A 15,166-nucleotide genomic window follows, 5' to 3' on the forward strand; every position below is an offset into this window, starting at 1 on the left:
TAACAATAATTAGCCTTCAGATTCCATGCGCTTGTCTAAGCGGTGGTGATCCGATTTTAATCTCCCTCGAAAGATGAAATGTTTAGTCGGAATGCTGGGATTATGACGTTTAAAAGACAGGTTACTCAGGGTTAACCTCACTGAACAGTTGTATTACTTTTTATTAAACGTTGCAGTCTTTCTAGATTGTTACACCTTTTTGCATTGTTATGTATGTATTTGCTTACCCAGCTAGGGTGGACCCACATTTTATTGTCATCAGACAATCTAGGAAGCCCGCCTTCCTCCGTTTTATATTGCTAATAGCAACAATGATTACTATTTGTACATAAGTGCGATAGAGGTTGTCTCTTGCTGCTTATCAAGTGACCTTCATTTTCTCGACCTGAGAGAAATCGGAAAAATGAGCAAAGCGCCCTTTGGAAGGCACTCACTCATCTGTAATGCAACTGGTGCTCATGTAAAGCACTCTGATACCTTTGGGTCAAGCGTGCGACCATTTGGTGCTGCGCGCACCCGCAAGGAAATCGCTAAGATGTGCACGCATTGCATTGCAAGCAATGTAACGTGTGTACGTCTTTGCAGGGAAAGCTATGCTGATGACTACAGGTGTCTCTCCTATGCAGCGCATGCGCGCTGCGTAGGAGGCGAGACCGAAAAAGCAGAGCTTTTCCTATAGTATCAGCCAGACACCTAAGGATAAAACCAAAGCCTTTCCCAAGAAGTAAGTCTGCTTCCGCCACTTACATAAGAACCAGGGTGATGTTATAAACAAGAATACCGAAGGTGGGAGATGTCCTATAACAGGGCTTGGAAAATGTGCATTATCAAAGTCAACCACATTTCGTGCTTACCTGTTCGGAAACCATTTGCAGACAGAGAAGTATCTGTATAGTTTTGAATTCAAGCTGGCTCTCAATTTGCCATAATCTCTTCTGTCTTTAATTCTTTAAAATGTGCTGTTTATTTCCTTCTAGGCTTTGGCCAGCCTGGGAAGCGTAATTGCAACGAAACCCTCATGTTAGAAAGGCTGCCCATTTGCGGGAAGAAATTTGAAGACATGATGAAGAAACTGGATTCAACCAAGTGGTGCAACCTGACAGAGTTTATCATGTGAGCATAATTAATTTTATCATTCACCAGCACTGTTCGTGTACTATGTATGGTCGCTGCCTTCTCGCCGAAAAGTTAAAACTCGAATGTTTCAAGATTCTCGTGTTCAAAGAAGGATTGGCCGAGGTTGAGGGAAATGTTTGTGTGAAAATAAATGTGAGCCGAGAAAACATATTTAAGGACTATGAAATGCACAGTAGCAAATTACTGGAGTGCAAAAGTCATATTCAAGGTTAATTTATTTTATTTAAGGTTTTGTTTTTGTAAGGCCACTTCAGAGTGCTAGGTGATGCCATGCTGTAGGAATTATTAGCTAAGTTCAAAGCAGGAGTTCCAAGTAGACAGGCGACTTCTTACCCATCTTGCCAGCTCTGTCTGATGGCGGCAGGATAAGTAAAGGCATGGTTAAGAGGTAGGTTTTCAAGTTGTATTTCTAAATTTAAGATAGTTATGCTTATGCGCAATTTGCAGAGCAAAGACAATCTCATTCCAAGGGCGTGGCTTCTTGAATGACCTTGACAATGTCCTCCATATTTCAGGTATTGCTTTGTTAAGACAGATACGGCCATGAGCTTTTGACCATAACCCTCTCGTGGACTGGTAGTGTCCCATTAGCTTTTCCAGGCAAGGAGGGTCTCTGCTGTGAGAGGCTTTATTCATAATGCATAGCAAGTGTTTGAATAGAGCCACTAGAGTGACAATACCCTGCTTTTCGGATTTGGGAATAGCCAGGCAGCCTGTGTCTGGATCCTCTGTAGTCTACGAGTTGGTGATTTTTGTAAACCTATATAGACAGATGTGCCGCAATCCAGCTTGATAGTACTGACGCCAGTGGTGTAAAGAAACTTGAACCCCCTCCCCCACCCTGTAAAGAACATGGAGGGACCCCTTCAGGACTTCTTCAGGAGCTCTCAGTTGGGGGTACTTCGCTGACGGGGCAGACTGGAGCTGGAGGAGGGATGCACTGGGTGGGCCTTTGTTATGCCACTGACTGATGCTCTTGTGAGTTCCATGAAACGATTGGACTACTGCAATGCGTGCACCATGTTTACCATGGCTACTTGGAACTTGGTGCTTTTGACTGTTAATTTGATGGACAAATCACATTTCCTTGTCGAAAGTGAAACCCAAGTTTTTACCATTAATGGATGCAATTGGTGGCTAGCAAAGTGAAATGGGCAATTATATGAGAAGTTCTGGGGTTGTGTTGAGCTCGTTCGTCCCTGAAAGCTAGAACCCAATTGTGACAGAGGGGCCGGGGAAGGAAGGACTCAACCAAAAGTGTAGTCCAAACAAGTCCTTTATTGGCAATAGAAGGGGCTTGCCCGTGGGCAGAGTCTCGGTCCACTCAAAGGGTTCCTCCTGCCTCGGAGGCGTCTTGCGCTGGGAAGGTGTACAGCAGGGTCCCGTCTTCCCTTTCCTGGGGCTTCACGGCTCCGGATACAGTCAGGGAGAAAAGAGACACAGGAGAGCCTCGTTAGTGGTGTGGCCAAGGGACCAGCATGAGAGGGGGGAAGGGGAAGTGAGGGATCACCAGGTTTCACCACCTTGCTATGACCATGTGCTTCAGGAGAACGTGCGGGGTTCCGTGGCCACCCTCGTCCTACCCCGTCCCACCCCGTGTAGTGAACAACCCCTGTAGACGCCCTCGTACCTTGGTTAGCCACACTTCTCCCCTGGAAGTGTGGCAGGGCGGCTCGTGGGTCCGTGGGCCTCCTGGCTTGTCGTGTCTCTCCTTCGGTGAAACCGGCGATGGCTCTTCTCTCCTTCCGTCTTCCTCGGCTTCGGCGTTTTCCTCGCGGGTCGGCGTCTTCCCGTCAGGTATCGCGCTCGTCGGAATCCCCAGCACTTCCTTATTCTCCACCGGCTCCTCTGATAGGGCCGTCGGTGATGACGAGGCCACTCCGGATAGGTCGAACGGTGGAATCGTCAGGGGACTCCCCCCTGACGTCAGAGAAGGGAGGGCCAACAGCGGAGGCAGCGAAGGCAGCGCAGACCCACTCCACGCCACATCAAAAGGATCCTGCGGACGGGGCGGAAACGGACAGAAGTTAGTAGGCACGCCCCGTCCGTCCAGGACAGGGAGCACGTCCTCGTGACACCAATGTAGTCCCCATTCAAAGGGAGGCAGCTCTCCCTCTTCAATGATAAAATGTGATCCATTCATGTGAAGTTGCTGTTGGCATCCGTTTTCTTTTCTAATCAGAGGGGGGTTAAATACAGTTTAAATGTTAAAGTGAGTATAGATTGAAAACATTGAGAAATCTCTGCTTCATGCCTCACAGATTGGATGCTAAAAGCATTCTACTGAGGGACACAATGGTGTCTACAAGGCCTATAGAATGAGATTTGTACTTATTTAAACCCTCCTGTTGTTCTGTATAAATCAATGTATTTAAAAGTTCTCCAAATGGAAAATAAGCAAGGCATAAACGATACAAGTAGAACCACTGAGTTAAAATGCTATTTATTACTAATTGTTGATGGAGGGCAGAGGTATCATAACACACTTGAATATCTACTTCTCTTCAGTAATGGTCTTCCCCACACTTAGCAACGTTGTAAACCTCATATTGCACATGGAATCTACACGTGTACTATGTATGCTGCTGACAAAGTATGTATTCTACGAAGATACAGAGGAGTCACAATGGAGCAGTCGGGATCCAATGTGTGAATGAGTACTGTAAAAGTAAGCAGTGACTTTGCTGCACTATTGAAATAACAGGTTTAAGTTGTACTATTTTTAATGTGTTTTTAATGTTAATCAAACACAGAGATATGCTTATTCACTGCTACAGGATAGTCTGCCAGGGAAAGACCTTGTCGTGCCGCAGCCTAGTATGCTGCTCTGACACCATCCTTTATTTACAGGTGAATGGAGGTAATGCCTTCAGGGTCTTGCCAATTGCAGGGCCCTTTCTACTTGAATGCAGCCCTTTCCCCCCATCATTGCTCTCTGCTTTCTTTTCTCTATTTCAGGGGCATCTTTTTCAAGTCCTCATCTTTTTGAGTCATCATACTGTATTTTGTACGAAAGTGTGATTATAATGGGATGGTGATCAAATGGACTAAATGAGTTTGCAATCAGTTTGCAGACTTCACTCCCTGATTCTTGTAATTCCTGTAGGTCTTTACCTGCCTATGACAAAAGCAAGGGGGCATATTTACCATGATATCATGCAGCACAGCGCAGCAAGTCACCTTGGGGTGCTACACTGCATGATAGGGAAAAGGGCAGGAATGCGTATTAACATTGTACAGAGCATTCCTTCCTTTTCCCTGTGCTGATGTACAAGGGTGGTTGCGTTGTTTGCAGGATTGTTTTTTGTGCAGGGAGGGGCACCGTCCTGCACAAAAGCAATCCCTGGGGGCATTTTCCTCTTTTTATGTGTGCTGCATGCAGCACACATGTAAAGAGATTAAAAAAAATCGAAGAGAAATATGTTTATTTCTCCTTGATTATTTTCACCTAGGGAGGCCTAGCAGTTTTGGCACCACTTATAATAAATCTGGGAATATGTAAAAATCCATGGGCTTTGCATGGGAACACCCAAACAAAAGCCAGGGAACTCCTCCCTGTGGTAGAGTAACACAATGCAGCAATTTGCACTGTGTTGCGTTACTCAGGATTTATCAAGCCACTCAAGGCCACGCAAATCACATCTCAAGGGTTGCTTTGCTTTTGTAAATGTAAATGTATGTATACTTGTAAAGCGCACTATCACCTTTCAGGCATCCTGGCGCTGTACACCGCTGTGGAACCCTTCCTGGCTTTCCCTGTGAGATGCCCCCTACTGGGCACCCCCAAGGTGAAACCAGGCATCCTAGCGCTTTCGAGGCCGTTGTGGAGATTAAGCAAGCTATTGCCCAGAGTTGCAGAGTGAGACCCATGATTAGAGTAGGCACCGAGGCGAGAATTATCGAGTCCGTGGACACTGAGCCCAAGACCCTGCCTCGTCGGGAATTGAACCCTGGTCCCGAGCGAGACCTCTGCCTTAGGGTCTGCCGCTCTAATCGGTGAACCACACTTCTCCACTGTTGGTGCAATAATTGTGCAGCTCTTGCTAAATATGGCCCTAGCTGCCTATTGGAAAAGTCTGCCACTGTAGTACACTCCCGCTGCCTGATGTAGCTCCCTGTCATCCTGTCACCTCAATAAAGTACTCCAGTTTCACTTGTCTTGCATCTTTTCAGCTTTTCTACTAGGACTCTTTGGCCATGTTTAACGTTATGATTATTCTCTTATATATTTCTGACAGTTTCACTACTAGGAGCTTTCCACATTGTAACACTTGTGGTACCATATTCATTTCTTTGCTTCAACTGTCCCACTGACATAGGACATGTTGTGACTTTATATCCCTCGTAACACTGAGTCCACACATTATTATTCCGTAACCCCTTGTCTCTCTTTACAATACAATCATGCAAGTGTCTTCCATTGGTACAAGGTCATGTTTTTATTCTCTTCAAGACCAGGTAGAGGTTGCAGATTTGGTCCAGAACCCACTCATTCTTGTCCCTCTATTCACATTCACAGTAGAGTTATGTTAGGTTGTCTTGTAAAGCGCACCTCTCATTTTACTCATCCTAGAGCAGAGTGAGAGCATTTTTCCTGTCCTTACTCTCAACTTTGTAGTGGATTTAGCGGTGATGAGGAAGAGGAGGGTTTCGGAATGTGAGGAAATGGTTTAACATGTGGAGGACTGGGTGCAGGATATTGCGATTCCTTTGTGTGATCGCCATGTTGCGGTGGCGTGGGGTGTCACCTATGGTCTTTGGTGCTCAGGAGGTGACTTACAGATAAAGTTCCAACTGTCATAATGCGCAAAATTAATCAACTGTTGTTACTAGGGAAGATATTTATAGAAGCATGATTCTAGCAAGAAGTCCTTATCTCCGGAATATACTTTTTTAAAATAAAAATAATACATTATAGGTATATCTAAGAAAAGCATGCAAGTTATATTTATATCATGTAGATAAAGGCCATGAAATTATAGAATTTCGCACAAAGGTTTGCTCTGAGAGGTTTTGATGGGAGTGCCATGAAATGCATGGTCATAATCAAGGGGCAATGCTGAGGCGAGGCACGTGCCGTACAAATGAGGGAGAGACCGGGTGAGGAGGTGCATAGTTCAATGCAACCAGATGGAATGCAGAGTAAGCAAGTAGGAACAGGGACTACACCAAGAGGCCAATCCATTGCCCACCCCCCCATAAAATGAGTTGTTAGTAATTGCTCATCCTATGCAGTTTAACTCTCTGCCTAAGACACAAGAGTTTTGTAAGATATGAAGCAACACAGGAAAGGACACCTTATCTGAAACCAGTAGGAACACATTTAAACAGGTTTATTAGGAGGCTATGCGAGCCCTTGTTTTTGGTCTGGGGGAACAGTTTCAGAATACACCACTGCCGCAAGGGAGGGGTTTCATGACTTCCCTAGCAAAGACGGGAAAGGGGACATCTAGGATTTTTTTTTTTCAGTTTAATAAAGTTTTATTTTGTTTAAGAGGAGTACAGCATAATATAACAGTATACAAAAAATCAGAACCAATGTGAAAAGACAAGGAGAAGGAGATGAAGAAGAGAAGTGGTTCAGATAATGTGAGAAAAGGAAGAGAGGGAAAGAAGAAAGTAGGAGGAGAAAAGAAAAAGAAAGGGAGAGAGAGAAAAGGAGGAAAAGTTAGGAAGGAGAGGGGGATGATAAGTAGTTAGAAAAAGGAAGCCAGGTAAGATCGGATTTAATTTTTAAGGTGACAGGAGAAGAAGAAGAAGCAATTGCAATTCTATGCTCATCACATATGAAATTCCACCATGTATGAATAGACAGTTTAGTATTATCCTTCCAACAGGACAAAATTAGTTTAAAAGCAATTGCAATGAAAAGATCAAATAGTTTAGCATTATATGAATGTAAGTCTAAAATATCAGATTGGGAGCCTAAAAAAACATGTAGCAATGAAAAGGGAACAGGGAGATGAAAAATACGCATGCAAAAATCCCAAACTGAGTTCCAAAAAGCAAGAACAGAGGCGCAATCAAACAGTAGATGTTTGAGCGTGCCGGGGAGAGAGGCGCAGGACCAACAGAGGGGGGAGGACGTGGAAGAGAATTTTGCAATGCTAACAGGGGTGATAAGAGCTCTATGATATATAAAAAAAAGTGACTGAGTAATTCGAGCTGAAATCGATGTCTTAAACAATTTGCACCATAGGTGATCCCAAGCATCAACAGAAAATGAGATAGAAAGATCAGTTTCCCAAGCAGTTTCAGTAATAGTTTTAGGTCTAAGCACAATATTATCTAACAAAAGTTTATAAATTAGAGCAGCTTTGGGGATTTGTTGGGGAAACAAAGGGTATAGAGGAGTGGAAGGAGTAAGGGAAGGAAGGGAATCAAAAGTAGGAAGAGTAGATAAATGAGATAAAATGGCGGAAGTGATAATGTCATATTCTTTGCGAAAATGAACAGGTAGGTCAAACATGGTTTGCATTACAGGAAATGAAATAATGGACGAATCAGAAAAAAATTGATATACAAATACAATGTCCTTTTCTTTCCAATACTTGAAATAAAAAGATTTACCCTTATACTTAAGATATTTGTTGTACCACACACTTGATGAGAGAAAACATTGCAAGGGAGATAAATCTTTCGAGAATACAGTGTGTAGCAGAGTATGTGAGTATTTCAGTACAGGGTGGTTAGTCAGAAATGAACAATTTGACATAAAAAGAGATTGTTGGAAAGTAAAATCTTTTAACAAGGACCGTTCAATGTTAATCCATTTGGGCAGAGGGGTATCAATGAAGTTAAAGGCCAATGAGAAAGCTTGCTTTATTAGAAAGGCGTAGTGGTATGATTTAAAGTCAGGAAAGCGAACTCCACCTTCAGATTTGGGGCGTATAAGCTTATGTAAAGCAATACAGGGTCTTTTATTATTCCACAAAAATTTGGAGCAGATGGAGTTCAGCCGAGTAAAATATGAATTAGGGATCTTCATGGGAAGCATGGAAACAGTGTATAAAATATGCGGGGAAATCATCATTTTAATGGTATCTAATCGACCCCACCAGGAGAGGAAAAGAGGGGACCAGGACTGAAGGAGGGATTGGATTTTTTGAGTAAGAGAGGCAAATGTCAATTTAAGGGTTTCACCCAACGAAGGGGAAAACCAAATACCCAAGTATTTGATCTTGGAAGGACACCAGGCAAAATCAGTTGAAGCAAACATATATTGGTAACAAGTTGAATTTAAGGGTAAAACCTCCGTTTTGGAAAGATTAAGCTTATAGCCAGAGACAGAGGAGTATAAGCCGACTTCTTCCAAAAATGGAGGGAGGGAAGAGACAGGATTGGCCATGTAAACCAGGATGTCATCCGCGTAGGCCGAAATTTTCGTCTCAATCGACGACAATTGGAACCCATTGATTAGGGGGTTTGAGCGGATTCTAATCAGGAATGGTTCAAGGCAGAGAATAAATAATAAAGGGGAAAGAGGGCAACCTTGTCTCGTTCCTCTTGATAAGGGGAAAAATTTGGAGAATTGATTATTGACAAAGACGCTGGCACGTGGAGCTGAGTACAGGAGTTTAACTAAAGAGATAAAAGAGGGGCCAAAACCAAACCATTGCAATGATTTAAACATAAAATTCCAATTAATGCGATCGAAAGCTTTCTCAGCATCCAAGGAGAGGGCGGCTAAGGGGGCCTTAAAGTGTTTACTGTGTGAAATAACATTGGCAAAAACACGAGCATTGTCAGCAGCAAGTCTACCTTTCACAAAACCGACTTGATCCGTGCTGATTAAAAGAGGGATAAGGGATTCAAGACGGGCAGCTAAAATTTTGGCAAAGATCTTACAATCGTAATTAATTAGGGAAATGGGACGAAAGTTTTTACATAAAGAGTGGTCTTTGTCAGGCTTGGGGATTATGATTATCAGGGCATCCAAAAAGGAGCCAGAAGCCTTAGCGTTCGTAATAAAGGAGTTAAAAAGTTGTGAGAGGTGGGGAATAAAAATAGAAGGCAAGGCGGCGTAAAATTCAATAGGGAGACCATCTGGGCCAGGAGCTTTCGATTTTTTTAGAGAGGTAATTGCCTTGAGGATTTCCTGGGGTGTAATGTCAGTTTCTAATTGGTGGAACTCGGTAGGGAGAGATGGGGAGGAGGGAGATCTTTGAAAAAATGGGAGAGGTCATCATCATCGGGATGAGTATCATCAGTATAGAGGAGTTTATAGTAGTTATGAAAGACGTCTGCAATATCCTCGTCGGAGGTAACTAGTGAGTTAGATGCATCATTGAGAATGGGTCCAATTGATTTTCGTTCAGACTTAATTTTGAGGTAATTTGCCAACATTTTGCCAGCTTTATTCTGACCCCCGTGAAATTTAGATTTAATCTTCAAAAGGGTGTTACAGGCTTCAACTGTGGCAATTTGATTGAGGTCAGATTTGGCTTTGATAAGTTGGAGGAGAGCGTCTGGATTTTTGGAAGAAAAGTAAGAGTGTTCCAGTGTCTTGATATTGGTGAGTTGGGCAGTATATTTAGAGCGATTGAGTTTCTTCTTTTTAGATACATAGGAAATTGTGAAGCCACGTAGGGCAGCTTTGAAGGCATCCCAGTTGTTCGAAATCGATGTGTCCTGAGGTAAGTTGAGGGAAAAGTATTCAGAGATGAAATCCTTAACATCAGACATAAAAACTGAATCTGACAGGAGGAAAGTGTTAAATTTCCATCGGCTAAAACATGAGGAGGTTTGGGTGAGGTCAAAAGTGGCAGAAACAGGGGCATGGTCCGAAAGAAAAATAGAACCAATTTCGGACTGCTGAATCGCAGGGAGAAGGGACTTGCTGACTAGAATATAGTCGATTCTGGACCGGGTGTGGTGAACATTCGAGTAGAAGGTATATTCCAGCGAGTCCGGATTGCATGTTTTCCAAACATCGAAAAGGGGACGGGAGGCAATGGCTGACTGAAAGGATTTGTGTGTCTTATCAGGCTGGAATTTGCTGGAAGATAGCCTGTCTGAAAAGGGGTCTAACCATTGGTTAAGGTCACCAGCTATGACAATGTTGGGGCAATCAATGGAGGAAATGAGGATTTTGATGTCAGACCAAAATTTGGGGTCAGGTCGGACAGGGCCATATATATTCAGGAGTACCATAGTTTTGTTTTGTATGACAACCTTAGACATAACCCAGCGACCCACATCATCAGCTTGAGAAGAGAGAATTTGAACATTCAAACCTTTACGAAACAATATAGCAACACCACCTTTTTTATCAACAGCAGGAGAAAATACAACTTGACCCACCCAGGCCCTCTTGAGTTTCAACGATTCAACATCTGTACAATGAGTCTCCTGGAGAAAAACAATCTGAGAATTCAACTTGGATAAATGGGATAGTACCTTTTGACGTTTAACAGGGTTGCCGAGACCACGAACATTCCAAGTGACAAAATTACACATGACGGAAGGCAGGAGAAGGGGGTGACATCTGGGTCCAGTACACTGCAGGGAAACAACTACGAGGCAAGACAATGCAAACAAATACATTACAAATGAGAATCAAGTACAAAATACAGACAAAGGCAAGGAAAGTCAGGTAAACAGAGAGATACAGAGAACGGGTGAACATACCGAGCATAAAGAGAAGAAAAGGGGAGTAAGGAAAAATACGATGAGCAACAATAAGCAAGGATGAGGGGTAAACAAGAAATAGAAGGAAACACAGAGGAATGGGGGAAAACATGCAAGGCCTGTGAAATGAAGAACAAGAGAAGAAAGATAGAGAAGAAGAAAAGAAACAAACAGATCATGGCAAAGAAGCCAGATCTGAGAGAAAAGAGAATACCAAGACATTAGGAGCATGGAAACGCCGGGAGGGGCGCCAACTCCACAGAGCGAGGGAAACGCGGGAAAAATAAAAATAGGAGATAAGAGTAAAAGAAAAGTCATAGGAAAGAGTTACGAAGGAGAGACCAGGACAAGGCCACAACAGTCGTCAAGACATGAGTTAATTAAATGCAAGGAATAAAGAAGAAACAATTTCAGTCATTGGTGTCCATAGTGGAAGCAGAGAAACTTTGAAGATACGCTCGAAGCTTCAGAGGATCATCAAATGTACGGGAACGACCGTTGTGAGTTATTTTGCAGAGACATGGATGCAGAATTCCATATTGAATGTTTAAGTCCCTCATATGAGGGCGAAGATTCAGGAACTCCTTGCGACGTGCATTCGTAGCGTTTGATAAGTCTTGGGCAATAAAGATGGTATGACCCGACCAAATGAGGCGACGTTTTAGTCTTGCAGCTTTAAGAACAGACATTAATTCAGTGAACTCAAGAAATAGCAGGATAATGCCCCTAGGTTTGGTCGGGTTGGATGTGAGACGACCCAGACGATGAGCACGCTGGATGTTTAGAGGATTGGATTCTGGTCGGAGTTCCAAAAGATCATAAAGGAATTTGCGAATGAAGGACACCATGTCCGCCCCCTCAAGGGACTCCGGAACGCCATAAATACGTAGGTTATTCCTCATGTTACGATTTTCAAGGTCCTCTGTGTGTAGTTTCAACTGTTGAATTTCCTTTTCAAGAATGGGAATTTTGGTAGACACATCCTGGATGTCACTGATGCGTTGCTCTAGGTCCAAAACCTTGCCCTCCATGACAACCCATCTATCTTCTATCTGCTTGAGCTTCTCGTTGGTTGCAGACATAAAAGGTTGTAAACCACGAACCTCTTCTAGGATGGAATCCAACACAGGGTTCGAGGAAGAACGAATTGGAGACGGAGGGTCATTCTTGAGGCGTTTTGGTTTGGTACCAGTGACGGAGGATTTCGTGTGGCCCCCGTCTAGAGACATTGTGGCAACAGAGGGGCACACTAGGAGGAACGCAGGGATGAAAGCCACACCACAAGAACCAAAAGACTTAGACCCTATATGCAGAGCTCGGGGATGCAGTAGGAAGGAGGAGGTTACATATGAGGTAAAGAAGAGCAATGGAGAAGCAATACCTCAAATCCACAGGACAGGCGTCGAAAGTGAGTGAAAGTTAGTTCAATACGCAAGCAACAAAACCATCCAGCAATAGGGCATGAGAGAAACAGCAAAGCGTCCACAAGATATGAAACTCAGAGGGTCAATTGATAATCCACAGAGGGTTGTAGGCAGGTGGGAGAAAGATGGCGAGCATTGCGCAGGTAGAGCACCACAAAATGGCCGTCGTTATGAAGTGATGACGCAGTCACAAGCAAGGAAGGGATTAGTGGTGCAAAAAGTCATGAAGGTAGAGCAGAGTAGCATGCTGTGGTCATCTACAACATACCTTGTAAATATGAACCCAAACGATGCAGCAGGAGGAGTACTGGTTATTGAGGAGGCAGAGACGTGAAAAAAAAACGAGACGCGAACTCGGCGGCACAAAATGGCGGCCGCTCGCGTCCCGCGACTGCCAAGGAAGACAAAACGGCAAAACGACACAAAAGCGGCAGTTAAAACAACCGCCGCATTTCGCAACACACGGGGACCATGTTCCGCCGTGCGGGGATGCCTGCAGCTGGTCTCCGGAGCCGGGGATAGCACCAGGAAAAACTTAGAGAGGCCCGCGTCGCCTCGGAGCTCAAGGAGGCAGCGCCATCACTCGCCGGCGCGTAATCCACGCCCCCTGACATCTAGGATTTTGAATCTGACGAGATCACCTCTCAAATTGTAGCAGTCACTAGGGACCACAATGAAGTAATATATTGACCAGAGAACATATTTTAGGAATGTAGCACGCAGCAGAAGTCTATGCTCGGTGCAAAGGACACCCCGCATCGGTCACAACTCTTGCCAGATGCTCTTTCTGGAATATGTCTCCGTGACAGGAAACTATTATTCCGTCCGGATAAGATTTGCGCAGCATTAAAAAATAAGGTTAGCCGTGGAGTGGTATGATCATGAAACTGGATCTCCACAATTAAGGAAGCCATTTATTAGAGCTAGGCCAATTGTATTTCTACTTGGCTTTTCTTGATGAAATTAGAACTATGATGCAAGGACAAATTGGTTTTGGAGCTGTGGTATTAAATTATCAGACTATTCGAGACACATGTTTATCGATGATAAATCAAGTGAATTGAGCAGAAAATAGAAATTGGTCTTCTAAAATCAACAAAAGATTATACAATTCAAACTTGAAGTAGTTTTTGTTGTTTGAAGACAAAAGCTCCAGGAAACCCCCTGAATACCAATTATAGGTATATGTTGCTTCTAAGTTAGCAATCACAAGCGCAGTTACATTTCAAGCACTTGGGACACGATTTAGATGGTGGATCAGGTGCAGTGGCACAAGGGGCCAAAAGCTCTTGGAAACCACGAACACCGATTATTACTATATTTTACCACTAAACAAGCAGTCTAAAGCGCAGTTACCTTGCAGGCACCAGGGCCATGAGCTCAATGGTGCAGCAGATACAGTGGCACACAGGCAAAATGCTCTAGGAAACCAACTGAACAGCCATTGTAAACACTATAAAAATAATTATAAATTACCATATGACATTCCATACCAAGTATTGGCAAAGCCAATAGGTCTCACTTATGAGAGATCCATCGGTTTTGTCAAAGTTTTGTTAGCCATTTGATACAGCACAACTAGCTTCAGTGCAGCATAACTGACAATCCAAAAAGTGCTATAGCGCAGACAATGCTAGTGTGTCAAACTGCTTTTTTTTACATTACTTTCAGCCATTTGCAACATAGCTATAAACATTAGCAAAGCCAATACATTTCAGATAGGTAAGACCTATTGGCATTGCCAATGCTTTTTATGCTTTTTTCTTAAATTGCGCAAATGCTCACCAAGCTACAACTTACAACAAAAACATTTTTACTATCAATCACATAGGCGAAACCTATTGCGTTTATCAATGCCTGTTTTCACCTGTATTGAGGGCTGTCACAAGGGGCATGGTGCAACATTAGCCATGTTGTAGAAGGCCCCTTTCTATCCTGCTTCAAATCTATTTCTAGATTATTATTTTTTTTTTAAGTTTGTCTTTTTTTTAACTAATGATGAGGCAGCTAACTCAGAAAAGACACTAGCTGTCTCTCAATGGTATGTAAAAAAATATGTTTTGGTACTTTGCTTTGAATCTGGCACCACCTAGCTTACATAAAAGAAGCAGGGCACTGCATGTGTTTCTTTTTATGTATCTTTATAAACATAAACTGAAATTTACATGACACATGAAACTAAATTCTTTATTTCCCAGCCTTAGTGCTCAAAAAAAGCATATTGTAATAACTCATATTGGTTATCTCGATTAGGCATCTGGGGAGCTTGAGAACTTTTTTGAATAATGATATAAGGTACTGAAATTATTAGCACACTTTTGTTTTGAATATGTCTTCCAAACAACTATGGTATTTTGCAAATCATGTAATGCGCTGATACTGTTAATTTATTGAGGATGAATCATAGAACGGCCTGAAGTTATATATTTCTTAAAAAACAAATGCTTAATACACTAATTTATGAAGAGATATTTTTGCAAAGGGCTGTCTTCATTTCTAGTTGGCACAGCCTCCTGAAAATGAGTTCAATCCTGTCTCTTAGACATTTTACATTACATTTAATACACAATCCATGGGAAGTACTTTTTAAATTAGGCAACAGAACTTCTACGTTTCATTGACTCCCATAGGGTTTAAACGAGGGGCAGGGAGGAATCTCCCATAGATAATGCCCTCCTCACCTCAGATAAAGGATTCCTCTCATCTAAGTCTCTCCACGTCTTTATGTCTGGCTAGACAAATGAAGGCATCATATCGCAGCAGGGGTGTGTTTACTCACCAGACTGTGTCATGCACACGGTAAATGCACACTGTACTGCGAGGAGCAACCAGTCTGATTTTGTGTCATTGGAAGTGTTCAATATGTCCAGTTGCCTTGGTTGTTTAGCGTGTGCTGCTCTCAGAACACTGTGCAACATGTCCTCTGGTTAGCTTTTACACCCCTCTAAAAAGCATGGATGTCCAATGTGTGAGGG

The 15,166-nt window shown here is 43.1% G+C and overlaps 1 protein-coding gene across 2 annotated transcripts in view; it reads left to right on the forward strand.

The window, feature by feature from the left end:
* The window catches only part of RAMP3 (receptor activity modifying protein 3), a 1,128,173-nt gene that overhangs the window by 681,109 nt on the left and 431,898 nt on the right, over positions 1 to 15,166 (forward strand). For both annotated transcript variants that reach the window (XM_078688173.1, XM_078688172.1), the window contains one exon: positions 978 to 1,113. In XM_078688173.1, the coding sequence (XP_078544299.1) occupies positions 978 to 1,113 (136 nt within the window). The remainder of the gene's footprint in view (positions 1 to 977; positions 1,114 to 15,166) is intronic.

The sequence above is a fragment of the Lissotriton helveticus genome, chromosome 4_1 (genome assembly GCF_964261635.1).
Source record: "Lissotriton helveticus chromosome 4_1, aLisHel1.1, whole genome shotgun sequence".
NCBI classification, from domain to species: Eukaryota; Metazoa; Chordata; class Amphibia; order Caudata; family Salamandridae; genus Lissotriton; species Lissotriton helveticus.